Below are 25,859 nucleotides of genomic sequence, written 5' to 3'. Positions count from 1 at the left end.
AAAAGGTGACATGACCACTGAAGTAAGAGGCTGTGCTGCTGGCTTTGAAGATGGAGGGGCCAAGGATGCAAGGAATGAAGCTTTAGAAACTGGAAAAGGCCAGGAAACAGATACTCCCTTACAACTGCCACAGGGAGCAGGGCTCCACTAACACCTTGATTTTGGCCCAGTGGAACTGATTTCAAACTGCTGACCTCCAGAAACATAAAAGAATCTGTGTTTTTAGCCCAAGTTTGTGGTAATTTTTTCCAGCACCACACAAAATTAATACAAGCACACACCTCACTGTATTATAATTTGGAGTTAGGGTAGCTCTCTCCCCACTAAAGTATAATCTCAAAAGACAGTGACACTCTTGGGCCTTTATTTCTGGCACCAAACAAAGTGCTAGACCCACAAAAGCAATGGTTGACAAAGGCTGATTTTTAAACAATCATGTAAACAGCAATAAGGATGCAGAGAACCTGGGCAGGAATGCCAGTCCTCTGCCCACCCCTGCTGTTGGACAGCTCTGTGTGCAGGTCCTGCTCCTCACATCATCCCTCTTCTATAAACGCCTCCTTTGTACCCCCAGCTGACACCCTCCACCCAGCCAGCAACTCCAAAACAGACGGGTGCAGGGCACATCCAGGTGGGGTGTGAGGGATAGAGGGGAGAGCCTAAGGCGAGTCCTAACTCTAACTCCCACCCTAACCCAGTACAGGGGGGCTAAGGGTGTCAGTCTCTCTGAAAAGCCAAAGGTAGCATCACCTGAGGGCTAAGAGTACAGGTGCAGGAACCACAAAGAACTGGGTTTGCACCTAAGCTCTGCTTCTTGCTGTCTGAAAATCCTTGGACACGTTACTTAATTTCTCAAAGGCTCACTTTCTCACCTTTAAAATAAAGCTAATAATTATTCAGAAATTAAAGGTAACACATGAAAAGTGCCAGGTATGGACTAAAAATCCAAGAATATTACTCTCTATCTTTGTTACCTTTATTTTTCTATCAAAACCAGACAGAAGAGAACAGGGTAAGGCCCAGGTCCACGGAAACTGGGGACTTGGAATAGGGCAAGGGACAGGCTCAGGTCAGAGCTACGAATATTCCAGGTGAGGCCATGCTGGTGGCTGAAGTGGAAAGAGAATGGAGGTCCCTGGAACGGGCAGGTGGAAGAAGTAGGAGACTGTATCATTCACACAGTGAACAGGGAAAAGGTAGTTAGCATTAATCATCGAATAGATGATTCCAAACTCATCTCCATCTAAACTTTGTGCTGAGGCCACCAGTTATCTTTCAATAATAAAGCACTAGTAACTTGTCACTCCCCTACTTAAAACAGATTCTATCTCCTCATCATTTCCGGAGAAGATGCCTTCATAGAAAGCAAATAAGAGGGTTGGCAAAGAAGCAGAGATCAGGAGTCTAACAATCTGAGTTCACATCTTAGCACCATGCTATTTATAACAACAAAGCAGATGAAATGATTTTCATGCTGAATGATTAAATAAATTCTTGTCCATCTCTACAACAGAAAATTATGGAAGAATGAGAAACTGAGGCAAATCCTTATGTACTGATATGAAAGAATGTCCAAGATATATTAACTGATGTATATCTGTATCTAGATCTATATATTATATGGGAAAGCATTAAATAGCACATTTAGTGATCTGCCATGTATGGGGAAAATGAATATATTAAATTATGTAAGTATTTTAATATATAATATATATTAGCTTGTATAGATATTGTCTATTTTGCGCATATATATATATATAAGCTTGTACATTTTGCATACTATCTCTAGGAAAATACATTCTCTCTAGCATAAACTGGAACAGCGGTTGTCTGCTGGGAGGGACAATGTCATGTCTCAGGGACAGAAACTGGAAAGGGACTTTTTGTGCACTTGGAATTTCCCATCATGTGCATAGATTATTTTTTAGGTGTTTTTTTTTTTAACCATCCCAGCACTTCTTAGCTGTGTAATATTGACAACTCAAATCTTAATCTCACTGGACCTCCATTTCCCCACTTACAAAATTGAATAAAAATACTACCTTCCTCATAAAGGTGTTGTGGGCATTGAATAACAGAAGTAAAATTCTCAAAAGAGTGCCTGGCATAGAATAAACATTCAATAATGTTAGCAATTTCTGCTTCTGTAAATATAGTGGGCAGATACTCTGAAGGGCCTTACATCTACAAAATAACTATTAACATAAGATGTTTTTGGTAGCACTTACAGAACATAGGGAAAGTATAAAGGACTTTTTTGTGGGTTTGTTTTTAAGGTGAAACTAAAAAGAGGCTCTAGAACACAGGCAGCAAACACAAGGCCCATGGGCCAAATCAGCCCTCCACCTTGTTTTATCCGGCCCGGCACCTTGTTTCTACCTAGTGGCAGCAGCACTGAGCTCTCACTTAACAGTTAAGGAGTAGTCACATTTATACAGTCCTAAAATTACATTCGGGCCTTTGAGGGTGACCACGAGGCTGATGTGGCACCCGGTGAAAATGAGTTTGACACCCCTGCTCTAGAAGAGCAATGAATGCTAAGCTCAGATGAAATGCATGGAGATCCCAATGGACTCTAGCTCTCAACAGAAAACAATAAAAGTCCTTTCTGGAGGACCACATGCCATACCCATTTCACAGATGAGTGAGGAAGAAAGACACACAGAGGATACTGACTAGTCCATGATTCTTTGAGCAATAGGATCCCTTCTTCAGTTCTGGTATCCTGACTTCTGGCCCAACATATTTTTCACAATATTTAATTTACAATATCTCCTTTACATAAAACTCCTCAAAAATCGAATTATTAAGTTCTAAGAAAGATCTGTGTTGGATGAAGACAGCAATGAGCTTTATTTTTTTTATCTCAATCTTTATGTATAGTGCTTGGTTTTTGCTGTATCCTTTATATAGTGCAAGGAGAATTATTTTTGCCAACCTGGATTCTATCTTTAAAATTAATATATGCAAACCCTAACCCCCCGAAGCTACTACAATTGGTTCATTCCAAGAAATCAGGGAAAATTACGTGTTTTCATGAGTGCAGCCTTCATTGTCAAACCTGGGTCTAGTTCAACTTTCCTGTTACATTTTTTATGCCAAACAGAGAGTGGTGTTTGATGTCATATCCCCTAATTTCAAAGAGAAAAAAATCTTTATGCTTCATCCTGTTTGTGTGATTTACAATTCATCTCTCTTCACCCCATTTGGTCACTGGGACACAGCTGTGAAAAGAAGCTAATTTGATAGCAGCACATCTTCACTTGCTCATCAATTTGCCAAGAATGCTACAACATCTTACAAAAATGCTAAGTTTTGGTTGTTTTTCAACTACTTTGTAAGAGTTACTGTATATAAAACAAGGACAAGAAATGGTTGAGCTGCCGATGCTGACAGACTGGCTGAGCTTGCTGGCCAGCTGAGCAACACCGACCAGTATGCCCACGAAACTGCAAGCATGTTCCAGGGTCATCAGTTAAAGCCACAGCTGTGTGTGTCAAGGGCCTGTGACAGGATGCACGCCAATCAAATCATTGCATACAGAGGCTGGGAGGAGAAATCACAAGATTTGGCAGGAGCTTGCTTAAAATATGTCCTTGGAACATACCCACTCCAAAAGCAGGGACTTCTAAATTTAAAAAGACAAAAGAAGCATAACAACAAATTCATGAACCTTGATTGGATTCTGTTTGTTTGGGTTTTTTATTTTAAGCTCAAAAGATGTGTTAGGGACAATTGAGAAAATTTGAACATGAATTATATCTTATTAGAGGACATTGGGAAGTTATTGTTAATTTTCTAAAGTGTGATAATGGTATTGTGGTTATGTAGGAGAGTACCCTTGACCTAGCAGATACAAGATGAAGAAACTCATGATGTCTGCACTTGTCTTCAACTGTTTCCATAAAAATAGAGAGTTAGTAAATGTTAAAAAACAACAAAAACAAACAAAAAAACCCCATGCTTCTTGGCCTACCTCTTATCATGTTCAGTAATGCATTTCAACTGATAACAACCCAGGGTGGTATATGTTGTTTAAATGTACATCGAACTGCTAAGGATTCAATAAATGGATAAGAAATAATCTTTGCCTTTCAAGAGTTTATTTTCTAGCTGAGGAAATAAAATTTCTTTGCATACAGGAAATTGAGGACAATGCACGGTGACATGTTTCTAAAGCAAATTGGTATCACAGACTAAGCTGAGAAACCCCAAAGAAGAAAAAACATTTCTAGTGAGGACTAGAGAAGTCAGGTTGGCTTTTCCTTTGGAGGAGGTGATGGATACGGTGTATATGGGGGAGAATAAGGTGTAAGAGTATTCAAGATGTGAATAAAAAGATGAGAAGCCCAAAGACATGAAAAATGGAAAGCAATATGTGGTTCTATTGCCATAGTTGTCACATCATTTCCTTTCCACATCTTCTTACTGTCTTCTCACTCTATCTACCCAGTGATTTGGCACTTTTGATGCATCCACTCCTGTCTAAATTATACTTATAGATTTATTCTAATTCCAAAGGCATATCTAGAATTAGTTTTCTTGTGTTTCTTCTTTCTTCTTGACTGTCTAGATTGAAAAAGAAAAAAAGAATGATTGTACAGGACTCCATTTATACATATACGAGGGGTGGTTCTCTTCTGAATGTGACTCATTTATATGTTGCTTTTCTAGCAAGAAGGGAGGGATTAGGTTTTCTCAATTCCCTTGGAGAAGACAGAAGTCCAAAAATAATTCCCTAGAGCCAAACTACATTTGTGTATACAGAAAACATTTGGTTCTATTATCTTACCTGGTTTTACTTGTTTTAATTTCAAAACAGTCTCAAACTTATTGAAAAATTTTGTCTTTCCTGTTTCATCTTCATAAAATGAAAAGATTTTCACTCTGACTAAATACCAAGATTTCCAGTGCACTGAGATACTAAATTACACTTCTGAGATAAGATATAAAATGATTTCTAAGGTGGCTGCCAACTAATTCTAACTGTGGCACATCTACGTTGCCAATGCTTTGGTTTCCTCAAGCATTTGCAAATGGGCAATACTAGCATGCTTACATAACTTTTACCAGTGCAAACATTTGCGTTAAAGTCCTCAATAACTTAACTGGGGAAATAAAACATAAGTAACTTATTTGTATTTTATTACTCTTGAAGGCACATTATTATTCATCTGATAAATAAAAACATTACATATTTATTATCTCAAGAGTTGTTTGTGGTCACTATCTGCATATCCTTATCTTCCTCCCATTGGGTTTTAATCCAAACCAAGCAGATTGTCACCCTCTCTCAACAATGTAAGTCTTCCTAATGTCAACAATAATCTCAGGTTTGCTAAATCCATTAGGCATTTTTCCAGTAGTATTTCTCTTACTTTTGCCCCACAGTAACATGTGACATCTGCTCTACTGCCTCCATCTTGAAAATCCCATTTTTGCTTCCTATGACACCACCCTCCTATGACTTTTGGGCTGCCCTTCTCATCCTACTCATCCTCTTTTATTCCAAATTCAACCACTGGAGTTAATCTACTTCCTGTTCTCTTCTCAACCCTTACTCCACATTTTATATCTCCCTCTCAGATATCTCCTCTGAGCTCCAGACCTGCAAGCTGACACCTACTTGACCTCTCCACGTGTATATTTCCAGGTCACCTCAACTCAGCATGGCCAAAACAGACCTCTGGGTCTGCCCTACCTGTATGGACCTCTTCCTCTGTTCTCTAACTCGGTGATGGCCACCACATCCAGCCAGTTGTATAAGCCCCAATAACCATCTTGTTCTTCTCCCTCCACATTCACCAGCTCACTAAATCCCACTGCTTTTTGCCTTCCTGGTGTCTCACAGATGTACTCACTTCTCTCCAACTCGACCACTCTCTCTTCAACTCTACCACCTATCTCTTCAGTGGCCCAGCACAATTACCTGCTAACTCATCTCCTTCAGCAATCACTCTTGCCCTTCTCCAATCTGTTCTCCACTCGACAATTACTGCTTTTTTTTTAATGCAAGTCTGATCTGTCAAACATCCTTCATTGGCTTCCAAATGCCCTTAGAATAAAGGGAAAGGCCAACAAAGACACTGATACAGCCAATGATTAGCTCTCTGGCTTCATGTATTTCTGCAACCCTCTCCTCCTCCATCCTCTGCAATATCCCACACCTGTTCCTAGTTCCTCCTTGTTTCTGGGTCTTCACACTGCCTTTCCCTTATCTTTCTCTGCCTAGTCTACTTCCATTTATCCTTCAAACTCAGCTCAAATATTGGGCTGACCAAAAAATCATATGGATTTTTCCCATAAAATAAAAGACTCATTTTCACCAATAATGTGATTGATTTGAATATTTTGAGTCTGTCGACTATCTCCCATGTGGTAGAATGTTGATTGTTCTCAATTAATGCCTCAATTTGATCATTATCAACTTCAATTGGTCCACTCAACCACGGAGCATTGTCCAGAGATGAAACTTTGCAAACCACTTTTGACACATCTAATCAGTCACAGCACCTTCACCATACACTGCACAAATCTTCTTTTGCATTTCAGTTGCGTTTTACCTTTCTTGAAATACTAAGGCATAATACGGCAAAAATTTTGCTTATTTTCTTCCATCTTCAATATTAAAGTGATTACACAAAAATTCACCAATTCTGATAAGTTTTTTTTAAATGCACACTGATATGACAGCTGTCAAAATAAAATCTAATAAAATTGTTTCAAATGAAGTTAAAGACAACTAAGCACTATGAGAGCCACCTTATGGGGAAAAAATGAACTTTTTGGCCAGCCCAATGGTATTTATCTCCACAACATAAGACAAGTTCAGCTCTGGCCAGTGTGACTCAACTGGTTGAACGTCATCCCACTTACCAAAAGGTCACCAGTTTGATTCCCAGTCAGAGCAGAATTCTGGGTTGTGGGTTTGGTCACGGGTTGGGGCAAATATGGAAGGCAACCAGTCTATGTTTCTCTTTCACACCAATGTTTCTTACCCTCTCTTTCTTCCTCCATTCCCCTCTCTCTAAAAAAAAGTTAAAATATAAATAAAAATGCTAATTAAAAAAAAAGATGAGCTATGTCCTGTGGTTTCACACTTCCATAGCCTTTGCATTTTTCCTTTTTAGAAACTATATACATACAATGCTTATTTGATTACTAACTCTGAGTGAAAATAAGGCAGGACCTGCACCTCTTTTGTTCACCATTTATTGCTAAACCCTGGAAGTCATTGGTCCTTTTCAGCCAGCATCATTTCCTAAGAACTCCAAGAGCACTAGTTACACAAGGCTAGTCAGTCCACACCATGCTGAAGCTTAAAGACATTCACAAGGCCCCACCAGGCTAAGGACCTGGAGTGGTTTCTGTGTTTTGCACTTCAAAACAGAATTAGAACATGCATGAGACCACCCTACAAATGGCAGGAGGAAAACAACTCCTAGGTAAAATAATACAGAGGGAAAACTCTGCCCCACCTGTTGAAGACTTTAATGATGTAACTTCTTGTGTTGCACCCTCACACATATTGGCCACAACCAGCTGAAAATGTTAACTATTTCATGTCTACTCTGTCAGGACTACCTGTGCCCCAAAAGCAGTAGCATACAGAGCACAGCAGTCCATTCTATTTATTCCTCAATTCAGAAGCATTAATTGAACACCAATTTTGGGCTAATGCACCAAGTACTGTGAGGGACAGGAGAGAGACAATAAGAGCTATTGTTTATGGAGGCTCTACCATGTTCCAGGACTGAAAATTACAAGTGGCAATTTACAAACAACATTTTAACTAAATTACCATTTTATGGAGATGTGGAAATTCAACAAACAATAATATAAAAACCAAAGGGAGTAAGCAGGCCTTTATAATTTACATCATTCCAGATCCTTGACATTGTCCACAATAAAGGCACTTGAGAACTTTATGAGGTCTTAGAGTTCCAATTAAAATCTACTCTTCCAGGGCTCTTAATTATTCATGAGGACATGAAGCTAATTAATAGCTCCCAGTGGCCAAATATGTTCTATTAAGCTCCCTATTAGAAAAATCCAGAGTTCTTATTCTAATAATTGGTTATTTGGAAGATTTTTTAGCTGGCTGTACATTTTGCTGGCTCCAAAAGTGAATTTTTCCAACCTGGTTATCTTGTGGTAAAAAGCATCCAAGCACCATTTATCTAACAAGTGTTCATGTGAGTACCTACCATGTGCTAGGAATTGTGGATCTAAAAGTGATAGGCATAGCCCCTGCCTTCAAAGTTAGGTCCATGGGAAGACTCAGGAGATAAAGAGGTGCCAAGCAGAAAGTCGGGCACAAAGGAACTCAGGTTTAGCCTGCCTGTCAACAGAAGGGCAGAGGTAATGTCACTGATGACCTCATTGAGAAAGTGGCATTTAATTGGTCTTCAAAGGTATTAATCCAGTAGATGAAAGGTGAAGGAGGATCAGCGGATAAAGGCACAAAGGCATAAACAATATAGAAGGCTGGGTAAACAGCAAGGCCTGGCCTGGATTTATCCCCTAGTTAAGCAATAAAGAGCCATAAAAAGATTTTTAAGAATAAATTAGTTTTAAAAACTTTCATACTAGATGTTCATAGCCGCATACTGACAATAGGCAAGGGTGGAAACAATTCAAAAGTCCATTGATTAATGAATGGATAAATAAAATGTGGTATGTCTGTACAACGAATAGATCCTTACTGAGTCCTAACAAGGAATGGAGTTCTCAAGCATGCCACAATATGGGTGGACCTTGAAAACATTATGTTAAATGAAAAAAGACAGGCACAAAAGATCACATACAGTATATGTCCATTTATATGATCTATATTCAGAATAGGTGAATCCATACAGACAGAAACAAATTAGTGGTTGCTGGGGGTGGCAGTGCAGGGGGAAGAATAGGGAATAACTGCTTTATGGTTAATGGCTTTTCCTTTGGGTTGATGAGCATATCTTGGAACCAGATAGTGGTGATGGCTGCACAACATTGCTAATGTAATAAATGACACTAAATCATACACTTTCAAATGGTGAATTTTATGTTAAATTATAAAAGTAAAACAAGACAAACAAAAGAAAAAGTTATGAAGTGAAAGGTAAAAATTCTTCTCCACATCACCAACCCTTAAGTATTATTTAGGTTTTTAGTTATAACATGGACTTCCAGAAATGTGTTTTACATGTGTGTAGAGGGGGCTGAATGGTCATACCATATATTTTTCTCTCAGTTTAAGTTGTGTGGGAACCTCAGGGTTTTAAAATACCTACATCATATGTAAGCCTAGATGAACTCACTTTACATTAGAATTACCTTGTAATTGCTTTAGCTTTCAAAGATTTTTTTTTAACTCCTGAATCAATAGCTTGTCAACAAGTAAGGATTTTCAAGTAGGTCAGGTTTACTGAGGAGAGTTCACGCTGTCAAAATAGTTTTAAAAAATCACTAATGGGTAAAGAAGAGAAAGAGCATTATGACTGTAGAGACAGGTCCCACCCAGGTGAAGCCAACCTCAACAGGGCCGTGCTAGGAAGACTCAACAGGTGTTCACTGGGAAATGGCTTGAGGTAATAGTGCGTAAATAACTAATTCATGGGAAAATTAGCTTTTCACATGCAGAGGCACCAACTTCAACAGTCAAAAGGGTTTGAAAACAGATCTCAGTGGAGGATGGGCTGCATGGGAGCAGTGGGGGGAGAAGGGGGAAAAATGGGACAATTGTAATACCATAAACAATAAAACACTAAAAACAGAAATCAACATCATACTGATTTTGATATCAATAAAGATGCTGTGAAAGTTAAGAAAAAAGTTAAATTTAAAGTTAAAGTAATTTATCCTTTAGAGTTAATAAGTTAATGTGATATATGGTCAACTAAACGATGTTTTCACAAAGGAAAAGGTAGCAGCTTTTAAGAAGGTAGGAAGCAATTCAAAGTCGTGCTGAAACAAGATCTTCCAGGAGAAGATCAACATTTATTGCTCAAGTTTAGAAAATGTATCAAAAGAGATAAATCTGTCCTTTAATCTTAGGGATTGAACCTGTATTATCGAGTTAAGTAAGGGAAGCTATTGTAACTTGGTTGCTTGACTATTTAAAAACAAAGAGCTACACAATGGTTCTAGAAGAAAGAAGATTCATTTGAGGTATAGTCATCAGATATTAATTTCAGGGTGAAGATTAACACTCTGAAGCTCAGTTCTCTAGTCTATAAAATAAGAACTGTTTCATTTTATAAAGCAGTCAGGAGAACTGTGCTTTGCAAAGCACTCAGCACAGGACTTAGCACATAACAAGTGTCCAGTCAATGTTCAATGTTGTTACAGCTGTTAATATGACCAATATCACCATCAATGTGCCTCCTGTCTCAAGTTTATAATCCAGTGTCATCAGGCAAGAAGCCAGATGCAATGCAAGAAGATGACTTATATACAAAATTTATTTCCTTTTTATTCATCTTACAGTATCTAATACACTACTGTTTAATATGAGATATGCTACTAATATTTTAACTGATCAAACTATTTACATCATAATTTAAATATACCATGGAATTCTTCATAAAAAGTTGCCATTGTAGTTGAATGACCAGTTGAGAATTTATCTTGTACTTTGTTCTCTTAATAACTTGGATATACCAGGAAAGAATAAAACATTGCTCTCCTCTAGAGGGGAAGCTAACTATTAAGACCGGCATGACCACAGGGCTCTGTATCATAGTTCTTGAATAAGCCGAGCACAGCGGTGTAGAGCTGCCCCTGAGCTGCCCGGTGAAGGCCATGTCCAGCCTGCACAGGGTAGAGTATTGATGGCAGACAGGTGATTGGGCTCAGCACCCAAGTGCAGCATCATGTGGTCACAAAGGACAGGGCAGCCATGGTGACCATGGACTTAGAGATAAGAGTTATCTTTATTTAAGAGCTGCACATATGAAAGATCCCTTTTCAAAACTGAAAGTTCCCTGAGAATAGCAGCTTTGTCTTGTTCCCAAAGAACAAGCTGTAGCCCCAGAACAAGAACAGGGCCTGGGACATAACAAATACTGAATCAATATCTGGGAATGAATGAACAGTTTGATCATAAAAGGCTCTGGGAATCTTAGAGAGGGGAAAGAAAGGAAAGAGAAGTCCCAAAGTCACTGATATTGGACTTTCCAATTATTTTATGTGTATGGCTCAAACTGATGCTCTTAAAATTTTAGAAATAAAAAAGTCACATTATTAGATCAATAGATTTCTGGTATATTAATCAAAAACATTTAAACAAAAGATGAATGAGAATGTGGTACAGGTGAAATAGACCTATTTGAGGTGTAAGATTAGATGATCTGAGTTTTAACATTTTCAGGTCATTTACTATTTTTTATAATGTCATTTATTTTCTTTTTTTTATTGCTGACAGTATTACAGATGTCCCCATTTTCCCTCACCCATTGCCTGTACCCACCCAGCACCCACCCCTCTTCCCTTTGGCCATCACCATACTGTTGCCTGTGTGCATGGGTTATACAGCTATGTTCTTTAGCTAATCCCTTCACCTTCTTTCATCTAGTTTCCCCCATCCCTGACAGCTGTCCATCTGTTCCATGTATCCATGCCTCTGTTTCTATTTTGTCCATCAGTTTATCTTGTTCATTAGATTCCACATATAAGGGAGATCATATGGTACTTGTCTTTCTCTGGCTGGCTTATTTCACTTAGCATAATAATGCCCAGGTCCATCCACGCTATCACAAAAGGCCTGTGATTGCAACAATCACAGGGGGAAGCAAGGAGATTAATGGATTAAGGAAAAACTGAATAAGAAGAATCTGAGTGTGCTTTACACACACTATCTCATCTGCCTCACAACTTCTCCAGGGTGCTATGATTGTCCACATTTTATGAATGAGGATGCCAAGTCTCATCTATGTTAGGAAACTTATCCAAGTGAGTATCAGAGTTGGGATTTGCATCCATACACTCTGACTTTAGAAGCCATGCTTTTAACCACTAGGAGGGCACTGGTTTGGATATATATGCAAAATTTTGTGGAAGAACAAAGGGTAATTTATTCTAACCAGGGAATAATGGCCAAGGAAGTATTTGGGAATAAGGGCTATCAGAAGTGGGCCTTGAAGAACAGGATTTCATTTTTATAAAGGTGGAATAGAAAAGGGGATATGAAAAGGAGGACTGACTTCCAGTCAATATGGGGGTTTAAGTAGCCACACTTAGCCTCCTCACGCAACCATAGAAAGAATTACAACCAAATATCAAAAACAAATAACACCCAGAATGTTCAGAAAATCTAGGTGTATGTAAGTCCGAGAACCAAGGAATTAAAGAAGCTACTTCACCCAGACAGGTAGGAGGGGCAAAGTCACTAAGACAGTGGGGAAAAGTGGTGTGGTGCAGAGAGGCAGCAGCGGATGAACAGATGGACCCACATTCACATGTGGTGGATAAAAACCGGGAGGGATACTTTGGGAGAGAGCTATCACAGCCCCAGGCCAGACTACACAGCCCAGGGTTCCAGCACCAGGAAGATAACCCCATTACCTCTGGCTGTAAAAGCCAGGGGGAGTTGGGCAGCAGAAAAACTGCCAGATTTTCACCACTTAAAGTATCCACACAGGCTTAGAATGTGCACAAACCCCACAACAGCAGCTGGAAGGACACCAATCACATATGGGAGGTAGGTGAGGTGACTGGAAGCAGGGCAAGTGCCAGACAGGCCTCCAGAAGCCAGGCAGTGGCATTGTCCTTTTTCTGAGCACCTCCCCTCACAAAGCCACAAAACAGTGAAGTGGTTGCCCTACCCTGGCAATTACCTGAGGCTCCGCCCCACACAATTTACAGGTGCCTTTTCTACATAAGCCATGCTGCTAAGAAAGGGAATAAAAGCAGCCCCACATAATACACAGAAACAAACACAGGGAGGCCATCAAATTGAGGTGGCAAAGAAATATGGCTCAAATGAAAGAACAGAGCAGAACTCCAGAAAAAGAGCCAAAGGAAACAGAGATATCCACCCCATAAGATAAAGAGGTCAAAATACCAGTAATCAAGATGCTCAGAAAACTCACTGAATACCACCACAAAATAAAAGAAGAAATGAAGGACACACTAAGTGAAATGTAGAAAAATACACAGGGAACAAACAGTGAAGGGAAGGAAGCTGGGATTCAAATAAACAATTTGGAACAAAAGGAAGAAATAAACATTCAGTCAGAACAGGAAGAATACAAAAGAATTTTTAAAAATGAGGAGAGGCTTAGGAACCTCTGAAACAACTTTATTTGTTTTTAATTTTTATTTTATTTTATTTTAATCATTGTTCAAATACAGTTTTCTTTCTTTTACTCCCATTCCAGCCCATCCACCCAACCCTCCCCACTTCCCTCCCATTACCACCCTCTCCCTAGTTTTTGTCCATATGTCCTTTAAATTTGTTCCTGTAAACCCTACCCATTCTCCCCTGAAATTCCCTCTTCTCTCCCCTCTGGTCACTGTCAGCCTGTCCTCTATTTCAGTGTCTTTGGTTATATTTTGCTTGTTTCTTTGTTTTGTTGTTTAGGGAACCTCTGAAACAACTTTAAAGGTACCAACATTCAAATCATAGGGGTACCAGGAGGAGAAGAAAAAGAGCAAGATATTGAAAACTTATTTGAAAAAAATAATGAAGGAGAACTTCCCCAATCTGGCAAAGGAAATAGACTTTCAGAAAGTCGAGGAAGCTCAGAGAGTCCCATAGAAGTTTGACCCAAAGAAGACCACACCAAAACACATTATAATTAAAATGCCAAAGGTTAAATATGAAGAATCTTAAAAGCAACAAGAGAAGAGAGTTACCTGCAAAGGAGTTCCCATAAGACTATCAACTGATTTCTCAATAGAAACTTTGCAGGCAAGAAGGGACTGGCAAGAAGTATCCAAAGTGATGAAAAGCAAGAACCTACAACCAAGATTACTCTGTCTGGCAAAGCTATCATTTAGAATGGAAGGGCAGGTAAAGTCCTACCCAGGCAAGGTAAGGCTAAAGGAATTCATCATCACCAAGCCATTATAACACGAAATGTTAAAGGGACTTATTTAAGAAAAAGAAGATCAAAACTATGAACATTAAAATGACAACATACTCACAACTATCAACAACTGAATCACAAAAACAAAACCAAACTAAGCAAACAACCAGAACAGGAATAGAATCATAGTTATTGAGATCATTTGGAGGGTCATCAGCTGGGAGGAGAAAGGAGGAGAGTGTGGGAAAATGTGCAGGGATTAAGAAGCATAATTGGTAGATACAAAATAGACAGTGGGAGGTTAAAAATAGTATAGGAAATGGAGAATCCAAAGAACTTATTTGCATGACCTATGGACATGAACTAAGAGGGGGCAGGGGGATTGCTGGAGGGAAGGGGGTACTGGGCAGATGGGAGCAAAGAGGAAAAAGTTGGGACAACTGTAACAGCATAACCAATAAAATATATTCAAAATGATTTAGTTTTAATAAAAAGAAAATAAAACAAAAGGGAGGACTATTCCAAGCTGAGAGATTGATACCAACAAAGAGGAGGCATTACAGGGCATGATGTGTGGGAAACAGTGAGAAACTGGCATGGATAGACAATCCTTGGCTCATGAATCCCTCATGGTGAAAACCAGTCATGGTAATCCTACTCCCATTTGTCAGAGAGAAGAATGGAACAGGAGGATGTATCAGAGTAGCAGATTGGGATCAAATAATGTTATGCCTAGAATGTCTTCCTTGGGCACTTGGACCATAGAGGCAATAGAGAGCCAGCCACACATAGTTGCAAAAGAGCAGATACATAATACTACCTATGCTCCAAGAAAGAAACTATCAGTATGTGGAGGAGACATTAGAATGGAGAAGAGAAAGCAGCTAGGAGGCTCCTGTAATATTTTAGGCAAGAGACAATGGATGGATGGACAGAGCCAATAGCAACAGAAAAAGGTATGCAAAAAGATATCCCAGAGGAAAATTGGCTGGGTTTAACTGCTGATGTGGGTGCCTTGAAAGACACTGACAGGTGTGGCCAATAATGAAAAGAGAAATGGAAAAAGAGAAGGCAGCTAGCACTCCTTTGAAAAACAATATAATTCTTTGAAAAAGCAGGGTAACCATTAGTGGTGCTCTGGGCTGCAATTAACAGAGGTGTTAATAATGAAGATATTGTTGTACATTATCTCCCAAAAGAAGTCTGAAAGGAATAGGCAGTTCCAAGGATAGGTGACTATTCAATGATATTCAAAAAGGGACTAGGTTAGTGCCCCTGAAATCCTCTTAATTTTTTCCTTATTGTCTCCGACAGTGTCAGCAGCAGCTCCACTCCTCATGTGAGAGCATCCAAAAAACAAAGGACTTCTCTTCTCACAACTGTGTCCACTGATTAGGGAGAGAAATATTTCCTAAAAGCCTTAAGCTGACTTCTTGCATGTCAGAATGTCATCACTGGCCACCCTGAGCTACCAGGAAGCTGAGAAAAGAAATATCCAGCAAATTGGATTATGATTACCAAAACTGGCTTACACCATGATGTATTTGCGAGCCAACTATATTACAGGAAGATCAAATTCAGATGTGTTAAAAAGGAAGCCAGTGTTATAGCTATTGAGTGGGTAACCAACAGTGCCTGCTGGGAGCATTTTGAACAAAACAATTGCCTTCCACAAAATGGGAATTTACAAGATAATAACATGATACTTGAGCATGAACATATGTTTCTAATGAAAGCAAATCTCTGATTTGGCAGACTCAGAAGGAGTCTCAGAGGGAAAAGACTCCTCTGAGACTTTTCTCAAATTCCCTCTTCAAGTTCACAGGATATTCTAAGGTCCTGAGCTTGGTGGAAAGATGGGTCTTCACCTGCCTAAGCAGAAGGAAAGGATGATACAGAACCACTAAGATTTGTGATTTACACTGTAGAACTCCTGGCAAAACAAGATGGTGATTCAGTCTCAGGTCCCAGCAGGTTGTGGAATTAAAGAATATTGACTTATTTCCTTCACCAGAGCTATTTAATCCATTTCTGAATGACCAAGTTCAGTATATTCTTTAATGTTCAGCTCAATTTTGGCTTCCTTCATCATGCTCTTCCTATCACCAGCCAATCTGTATCCCACCACATGATTTAACACATTCACAAACATCTTTCCAACCCTATCATCAAATCCAGTTGACCTAAATAGCTACCAGTTTTGTCTACCTCTCTCCATCTTCATTGCTTATAATAACTGCTGATGTTTATTAGGCATGTGCTACATGCAAAGCATTAATCTATGCACTTTACAGTTATTAATTCATTTAATGCTTTCAACAACCCTATGAGGGAGACTAAAGTTTCCTCACATAAAGTACAGTAATACTATATAGTATTGTAACAGGGTGCAGCCAAGAGAGGGGCCCAAAATAGGGATTTGTAATGGGATCCAGAAGAGCTTGGAGATGATTAGCTCCACACCACAGGGCCACACCTGCCCAGAATGCTGGCAGCTGGGGCCACTTGTGGGAGAAGCCGAAAATGAGGCTGCAGAAGAAGATGGGCACTGGGATTTAAACAGAGGCATGGCAGCTATTCGGCATCTCTCTTTTTGGGACCACGTGTCTGTTTAGGACCACACAGTTTTGGTGTCTTGGTTGGGACCATGAGGCTTGGGTGAGAGTCAGGACCACGAGTCTTTGGAAGTGCTCCCTTTTGCCATGTGGAGGGTGCCGGGAGGACTGTGTGCATTTGTGAAGAACTTTAGTTCGTATTATTTCAAATAAATAATAAATTCCTTTCCTTTTCACTAATCTCTGGTATTAAGAGATGTCTTTTCTCAGGTGGCAGGCAAAACGAACCCAGGAGGTGGGGAAGAACCCCTGGAGAAAAAGGGGGGATCTTTTATATCGTTTAGCCCCCCACCAGTCTGTTCTGTAACAGTATTACTATACTATATGAGGAAACTTGGAGATAGAATTGTTAAGTAACTTGATAAAATTCACAGAGGTTGTGAGAGAAGCACACTTAAGAATTCATATCTTGCCCTGGCTGGCGTAGCTCAGTGGATTGAGCACGGGCTGTGAACCAAAATGTCGCAGGTTCGATTCCCAGCCAGGGCACATGCCTGGGTTGAAGGCCATGACCCCCAGCAACTGCACATTGATGTTTCTCTCTCTCTCTCTATCTCCCTCCCTTCCCTCTCTAAAAATAAATAAATAAAATCTTTTAAAAAAATTCATATCTTAATTGATACACTACACGTCTTCCCTCTTTTAAAGCACAATGTATTTCACCTAAACTACCGTAACAGGCTTCTATCTAATCTCCTTGCCTGCATCAACTCCTCTCCAGCACATTCTTCATTCTAGCTAGAATGATCTTTTAAAAAATGCAAAATTTGGTCATGACACAATCCCTCTCACTACTCCTTATGCTTTCCAAGATCTTGCCCTGCCTGCCTCTCCAGTACTACCTTCTATATCTTTGAACTTTAACTACCCTGATGCTTTCATTCTTTTTTACACCAGGGCCTTTGCACATGCTGGTCCTTCCACCTAGAAGACTGTTCCTCACCTCCAATCCTACCTGCCTTACCCACTTCATTTCTATTCATCTTTCATATCACAATTTAAGTGCCATACTTAGGAAAGCCTTCTCTCCTCCCCCATTTTCTGTTAATGTATCATTAGTTATCAACCTTGCAAAAACAGAGCAGAGTGTGTATGTTTCATTCATCAATGTATCTCCAGCAATGAGCCCAGACTTTGGCTCAGGAATCTATCTACTTTTATCACAGGTCCAAGGCTAAGCTCCCTTGCTAAAAATGCAAGGTCTCTGAGGTCAGAGCCTGTGCCTCAGAAAGGTGGTCTGCTATAGTGAAGAGAACATGGGCTTTGGCCCCTATGAATTCAAAATCCAGCTACACAGCCATCTCTGAATGTATGATTTCTTGAGTCTCAACTTCCCCATCTGTAATTGGGAAGAATGACACCATGAGAACTGAAAGAGATATTGGAAATAATGTGCTATCCAACCTGGAAGCAAATGCTCCTGAAAACTTCCTTCTCAGATGTATCTTTCTGACCCAGCCAGTCAATGACATGAGCAGTGAGGCTGCACAGCTGAGGTTTGGTGACCACCCTTTTTCCCACATGGTCCATCCCATCCTGTGGCTTCCTTCTCCATCAGTTGTCCCGCATGGATGCCACCATATGGAAATATGCAAAATAGCTGCAGTGAGCAATAGGTAGAGAATTTGCTAGGGGCAGAGCAAAGGAAGGGGACAGAATGAACACGTATGTGTTAAGTACCCACTAAGTGCCAGGCATTTTCATATGTTATTTCATTTAATGTTTAGAAAAGGAAACCTGATTCTACAAATGAGAAAATTGAGGCTCAGAAAGGTAAAGTATTTCTCCCATGATCTCAGAGAAGATAAACAGTGAAGACCAAATTTGTTTCTCCACAAAACTTTCTCCTGCCACCCCAGCACATTATCTCCAAAATAACTCTCTTCCCTCCTCTTCCCTCCATGTAAGTGTGTATTGAAAGACCCAAGGCATCATTATATATCTTTAAAGTCAGCCTGACCCTGTGGCATGTGGAAAGAATCTAGCAATTTAGTACTATTTGAGCACACAGTGTCTCAAGATTAATTATCTGCAAATTAATTATACATGGTGGGGTCTTTCTTTTGAAAGGCCACATGCCACCTGAGTAGAAAAACTAATGCTGGGGGAGATTCAAGATGCGGGAGGAGTAAGTGGAAACTACACTAACTTCCTCCCAGGACCAATCTGGAATTACAACTAAATTGTAGAGAAATCATCAAGAATAACCAACTGAACACTATCTGGAGAGAAGTATTATAGCCATGGACAGATGTAAGAAACAACTTCACAACAACATGACTGGTAGAGAGTGTGAGGAGACGTGAGGGGGCTGGCTGGACTCCCATGAGTGGCAGCTGAAGTTCTAGAGGGATATTTCAGCAGCTGCAGGGAGGGGCCCTGAGAAGTGTGGGGTCTAAGCCCCAAGTGGGGCTCACCAGCCTACAGCAAGAGAGCCAGAAGGAAACCCAGATAGCATCCAGCTGTGAAAAGCAGCAGGGTTTCTGTCTGCCAGGGAAAGATGGCTGGACATGCAGAGCCTCTTAAAGAGCCAATGCACAAAATTTCATTTGCCACCATTTACCCTGGACTCCAGCAGAGGGAGGGCAGAGTGGACTACAGATGCTCAAGGAGAATTTGGGGCTGGTGGCTCTTGGGGGAGAACTGAAGGATCAGCCCCCAGGATCCCTGTGCTGAGTCATTTCCCATACAGCAGAGGCCATCTCTCTCAGGCAGAGCAGTCCCCTCCAAGTGGCATAAGCATGAGGGGAAGCAATAGCTCTGCCCACAGGAATTGCCCTGCCTCACCCAGTAGTGCTTAAGCCTGACTATGGATTACAGCTCAGCTTGATTAGATTGATTAGTTTAACATCTAAGGCAGAAAATACAAAGCAGCAGCCAAAATGGGAAGACAAAGAAACAGACCCCAAGTGAAAGAACAAGAGAATTCTCCAGAAAAATTAGGTGAAATTAAGGCAAGCAATTTATCAGAGAATTTAGAGTAATGATTATAAGGATACTCAACAGCATGAAAAAAGACATAGAAACCATAAAAAAGGACCAGTTAGAAATAAAGAATGCAATATAATACACTGAAAGGAATAAACAGTAGGTTATATAAAACAGAGGATAGAGTCAGTGTTTTGTAAGACAAGTAGCAGAAAATACCAGGCAGAGCAGAAAAAAGAATTTTACGAATATGAGGAAAGCTTAAGAAACATTTTTGGCAACATGAAATGTAACAACATCCACCTCATGGGAATACCAGAAAAAGAGAGTTGACAAGGGATCAAGAACCTATTTGAAGAAATAATGAACAAAAACTTCCCTAATGTGGTGAAGGAAAAAGTCACACAAGTCTAGGAAGCTCAGAGAGTCCCAAATGACTTGGATCCAAAGAGGTCCACACAGAGACACTTCATAATCAAAGCAACAAGGCTTAAAGACGAGGAGAGAATCCTAAAAGCTCCAAGAGAAAAGCAGGTAGTTATATACAAGGGAGCACCAATTAGACTGGCATTTGATTACTTGACAGAAACATTTCAGTCCAGAAGCCAGTGGTGTGAAATATTCAAGGTGATGAAAAGCAAGGACCTACAGCCAAGGTTACTTTACCCAGCAAGGCTATCATTTAAAACTGTTAGAGAAATAAAGAGCTTCCCAGACAAGAAAAACTAACTCTGAATTCAAAATGTCCAATACTATAATGTTGACTAGAGAATTAATTTTAATTAACGTTACTTTGAATGAGCTTTAATGAATGGCTTACAAGTAGTAAGTTATTATCTTTCTCTGGACATAAATAAAGTTATATGAAATAAGGGATGAGGTCTAGAAGGGAGAGGGAGAATGTCAAAGGAAATTATGTCCCCTCTCTCTGAGATGCTACCCCAGACCTGAGCTTGAAGTAGAGAACTAAGCTCCCAAGACCCCACACAACTGGTTCCATCACACGACCTACATACTGTTGTTACCCAAAATGTAATCCACCCACTATCTATGTTGGAATCTCCTGGCATCTTTGTTGGAATACCACTTCCTGGGGCCCACTCCAGGCCTACAGGCTCAGATTCTCTGAGGATGATGCCTTGGAACCAGCATTTTAACTAGCACCCCTAGCTATTTCTAATTCATCTCAAGATTTGAGAACAGCTTTCAGAGCTCAGTAAAAATGTAAAGATCATGATGATTCTTCATACTTATTTATTTCGTTAGCATACAATTTTCTGTTTAGAATCTTGAAAATGTTTAAGTAAATAAGATATTTATCTTAGCAACTCTAAAGGCAAGGAATTCCCACTTTCAAAATGAGGGCTATCAAGTCTTGACTTATATGTGACAGGTCTTTCCTTTACACAAAGTTAGAAATCAACTGCTTTGCATCTGGGAGCAGAGCAGTAAACAGTTATCAATTCAGTGGCTGGGACATTTTATACCATAAATCAAAATCGGTTGATTAACTCACCTTTGTATTCAATTCCTAGTTAATTTTATCTTGTGGGGGAATGACATTTTTCTAAATTTATTACTTCAGTATGTTCCTCAGTTAGGAGTAGACTTTCTGACTCAACTACTAATTGCATATCTGGGATACTCTTTTATTCTTCTTCTGTACAACACCTAACAAAAGTAATTTTTTTAGGTAAATTACTTCCTTTTCTTATTCTTTACCACTGGTTAAAGCCAGTTCTCAAACTTACTCCCTTGACTGCTATCCAACCAATTAAAATTCTGGAGATGGGAAGTTAATTTGTAAAAACAATCCTGAGCCCTAGCTGGGGTGGCTCAGTGGATTGAACGCTGGCCTGCAAACGAGTGTAACAGGTTTGATTTCCAATCAGGGCACGTTCCTGGGTTGTGGTCAGGTCCCCAGTAGGGGGCATGCAAGAGGCAACCACACATTGATGTTTCTCTCCCTCTCTCCCTTTCTTCCCCTCTGTCAAAAAATAAATAAATAAAATCTTAAATCTTAAAAAAAAAAAAATCCTGAGTTGAACAGTTCCTTGTGGTTAGGCAAACACCACTGATCTTTCCCCAGTTTAGCAGTTTCTGTTCCTTTGCTTCTTAGGACTTGCCTTGAGCCTAAGGGTTCCTTCAAACTTTGGGGCATCAAGTACACAGGCAATAATTCATCAGTCTTGGAGTTTAGGGGGTCTCCCCATTTGGGGGAGCTCTGAGAGTTTGATCATCTTGGAAACATAATAGCAAACTCCCTGAATATGCACAGAGAATATTTTTCTAAGCACCACAAGAAAACAGGAAACCAGGGTTTAGTTATCCCCAAATACAAGAGTCATGATTCAAAACTGTCACTGACTCTGAAGAATCTTTATTCAGGAATAGTAGCTTCCAGCTGATGAGTCACAATAACTGTACTTTTGCTAACCATACTAGTGGGGGAAAGCTAAAAAATATCCCATCCCCATCTCTATTTTCCTCCCCTAAAAACGAATGTCTTCCACTGGCCAGGCAACTACTGATAGAGTTACCACCGACGACTATGGAACAGTAAGTATTAGACATTAAGTTATCCGTGTCATTTGTAGAAATCGTGATTTTGGAAAAGGAGATATAGAAGACACACTCATAGAAGACATTTTGCACCTTAAAATGGAGCTGCTTGCTTGCTTTGATGCAAATGGCTATGAGTGTGTGTTAGGGGAGTAGGGTGGATAATTTCTCTTAGACTATCCTTTCCAGCATTACGAGCTGTTTAGTTTGAATCATTATTAGTAAGCATATTATCTGTTGAATGATCATGTGAGTGAAATCAATACTTTGCTTATTCTATGCCTGTAAAGGACTAAATAACACTGATCAAATTTCCCCCTTCTCTGTTATTCCTTTCACAATAATTTTACGTAGCGCCTAACCTGTGCCAGGCACTGTGCCCGGCGCCAAATATGCAAAGCTGAGTGACGCAAGGTTCTAGTCTATTAATGATCTCTCAAGATTTGCGAGGGTATAGCCTAGCTCCTTCTCCCACTACAGCCTGGACGGCTGTCGAACCAATGGCTCCCGGCTTCTGGGACTCCCGGCCTCTGGGAGCAGGTACTCCCAGGCCAACCCAAGGACCTAACGCGAGAATTCTTCCAGCGTCCCCCTGCAGGCAAGCACTCAAGTTCAACTCCGGAGCCGCGGCACTCCGCACGCGAGCGAACTCTGGGCTCGCGGGGGGCACTGCGCGAGATTCCCTTCACCTGTCCGCCCGCCCGTCCGTCAGCCCGTCGGGCTGCGCCTAACCCGGCGTCTGCTTACTTTGCCGCTGTCGCTCACACCGAGGAGGTGATCCCTCAGCACCTCCATGGGGCAGGTCCAAGTGGAGTGGACGAACGTCCCTCGGAAGATGTGCGCCAGGGGTGACATCCCCGCGGCACACATATTGGCGACTGAGCGCAGCGCAGGGTCCGCGGGCCAAGAAGGGCGCACCGGGTGGAGGCGCGGCCAGAGCTCCCGAGACTGCTGGTGGCTGCCGAGCGGGCACCAGCTCTGGCCTGGTCCTGCCCCCGCTTTCCTCAGCGATCACTGGCCCCCTTGCAGGCCGCGCCCAGGGGCTGGCTCTCTGCCTCCTCGATGCCAATAAGATTTTTCTCCCGAGAGCTGACTCCCCACTCCTGTGGGTGTGGTCTTTCTCTCAAATCAACGCTTACGTTGCCGTTCTTTTAGTCCGGTGGCTGTCACCCAGCTAGGGGGCGGGAAATGGAGGAAGGGGCAGGAGGAGTCAGGATTCCAGCCCAGTACTTTGAATTGGTTACTAAATACTTTATTGTTCTCCGTTTCCCAAGCTCCTCCACCTTTCTTGGCACACCTGAAGTTGCATCTGCCTGTTTTCCCTGTCCTTCAAATTCTTAGGGTTCTTTGTGGTCAAACTTGGGACTCTTCAACCTTTAGCACGCGCAAGTTCAAGCAAAGGGAAAGGTCATTTAGGGCTTCGAAACTTACAGACAAGTTTCATTTTCAGTTTCTGCTAGCTATAGAATGTGTCCTAACCTACGTTTCCGAAGCATAATTTACAGAATTACTGGGGGCCCCACCACTGGAGGTTAATCTGGACCCCAAAGTACTTCTCTTTACCTTGAGGCCAATATTTTGGCCCTTCTGTTTATCCATAAACAATTCCAATTCTAATCTTCCTCATACCTAAATTAATGTCTTAGATTTATTTTCAGTAGTACAAGGGTTGACAATTACATACTCAAACTAAGTAGCGAGGAATGGCAGTGTGGCATGGCTTAGTGGAACAAGCTCTGGGTTAAGAACCAAGAGACTATGGTCAATGTTAGGGTGTTCAGTGACACAGGCTGTGAAAGAATTGACAAAGGGAAGAAAGTGTAGAGAGTAAAAGTTTTTATTTTACTTTCTCGAGAGAGGGAAAGGGCTAGATTTGGAGATATGCACTGGCACCAGCACTCAGGGGTAGGAGCTGTGAGCTTTTATCCAGTAATGGGGTGGATGTAGAGCAGGATCTTTCCGTTGGGCTGCAGCATCTGGTCTGCTCGTTGTGGCCTGGTACATCCTGTTTCCCTGTTTCATAAATTCCTACAGCCTCTGTGCCTTCTGGGCACTTCTAGCATCTTCTAGTCCTGAGGATAAAGGCTTATAAAACAATTAGGGTCAGTCATGCTTTCCGGGGTCCAGCCAGCTCCAGGAAAGAGAGCCTTAGGAAGTGGCTTTTGTCCTATTTTCCCCTCCTCTGGTTTTGAGATGGATTTATTCATAATGACCTGGACTTGTTCTGATCCTGGGGAGTAGGGATGAAGGTCTCTTCTTCTGGAACTGCTTCCTGCAGAGTATGGACATAGAGTTGTCTGTCCCTGACTGTGGATCTGGGTATGGGTCATTAAGAGGGAGAGAGTGAAACTGGACAGCCCAAAAGGCGAGAGCTGTAGCCAGTGGTCATTTGCAAAAGGAGTCTCCTAGAGCTTGGATGCTTTGTTGAATGAAAGACATAAGGTATCCCAGGAGACATGGCCCAAAAGTGACAATAAAGAGCTGCTAGAGGACCTAGGAAAGGAGTCAGTCAAGAAAACCAGGACCAGATATTGGCCTTAAAATCCCAAAAAGGGAGAGGCAGAATGGTAGGTAAATTCCGTATGGCTGACACTACCTCAGTAGCTCTCAATAATTCCAAGTCAAGGGATGAAAGAAAAAAATGAAATAATAATTTGGAAGAAAACTGGAAAAGTTAAACTTTAATTCAGTCTGTGGGTGAAAATTGAACATTGTGATTTCCACTGAAACACAATTTTTCTCCCTGAAATCACCCTCATTTTATCACAGAGAATGATGCATTAAGTCCAGTTTTGATATGCCCTGATTATTTGTATGAACACCAGAAGGATAGTAATTGATCATATAGGTTCTTTCAAATCCACTTTGCTGGAATTTTACAAGGAAACTTCAGAATGAGCTTTAGTCAGTCATTCAGGGCAAAGCCAAGCCACACAGTTGCCATCTGGCTGTGTCTGAAGTACTTATAAGTTTGGGTGGATTCCTCAAGTTCTTGAGGACACCAAAATGTCTTGAGGTTCCTTCCTCACTATCTTTCAGGAAAGCAACCTTCATTCCTAAACCTGGAAAGACTGCCATGAACCAAGCAAGGTATCAGGCCATTTCTCCAAGGGGCTCTTATTGGCTTTGAAATCAATCTTAATTTTTTAAGGCTTTCTGGTGACATCCAGAGTCCAGGCCTGACTCTTTGATCATGGCATTCCAAACAAAGACTTGTTCATAAAACCACATTTGGAAACTGGTGCCATTGTAAACAGAATAGATTCTTATTGGATTTATGCAAACATATTGCCATGAAAATAATACTCATTCATTAAGAGTTGGTGAATTCTGGAAAGATTAGACAGGGAGAAAAATATAAATGTTCCAATATTGCTTACGAAGGCATAACTTATTAAATTGTTCTAGGAGAAAAGAAGTTTCCTTATATTTGGAAGACAAAAAGACTTAAAATTAGCAATATTTTGAGTCAATATTTTTGTCTTATTTGCCTGCATTTCCATGAATCCAGTTATTCCTTAGGGTTCCATAAATTGTCACTTACATCATATATGACTTGCTAAGATGCCTGTAATTTAAAATAAGTCAGAGTTCTTTTCATGAACCTTTCCAAAGATACATTTTCAAATGCATTAAACAATGGCTGTTTATAAATGACACAGTTATAGATTTTATTATAATGCAACTTATCAGTTGAATTTTGCTTGTTTGTAAGATACAACATTTCCAAGATAACAATTTC

The 25,859-nt window shown here is 40.6% G+C and overlaps 1 protein-coding gene across 1 annotated transcript in view; it reads right to left on the bottom strand.

The window, feature by feature from the left end:
* Positions 1-23,156, bottom strand: part of GDA (guanine deaminase) — an 86,782-nt gene extending 63,626 nt beyond the window's left edge. Inside the window, exon 1 of the mRNA XM_045840688.1 lies at positions 22,865-23,156. Within this exon, the coding sequence (XP_045696644.1) occupies positions 22,865-22,987 (123 nt within the window). The 5' untranslated portion in view covers positions 22,988-23,156. The remainder of the gene's footprint in view (positions 1-22,864) is intronic.
* Positions 23,157-25,859: the final 2,703 nt, after the last annotated feature.

Source organism: Phyllostomus hastatus, unplaced genomic scaffold (assembly GCF_019186645.2).
Source record: "Phyllostomus hastatus isolate PE091 unplaced genomic scaffold, TTU_PhHast_1.1 phas_contig_34, whole genome shotgun sequence".
Classification (NCBI taxonomy): Eukaryota; Metazoa; Chordata; class Mammalia; order Chiroptera; family Phyllostomidae; genus Phyllostomus; species Phyllostomus hastatus.
This window is presented reverse-complemented; position numbering and strand designations above follow the sequence as displayed.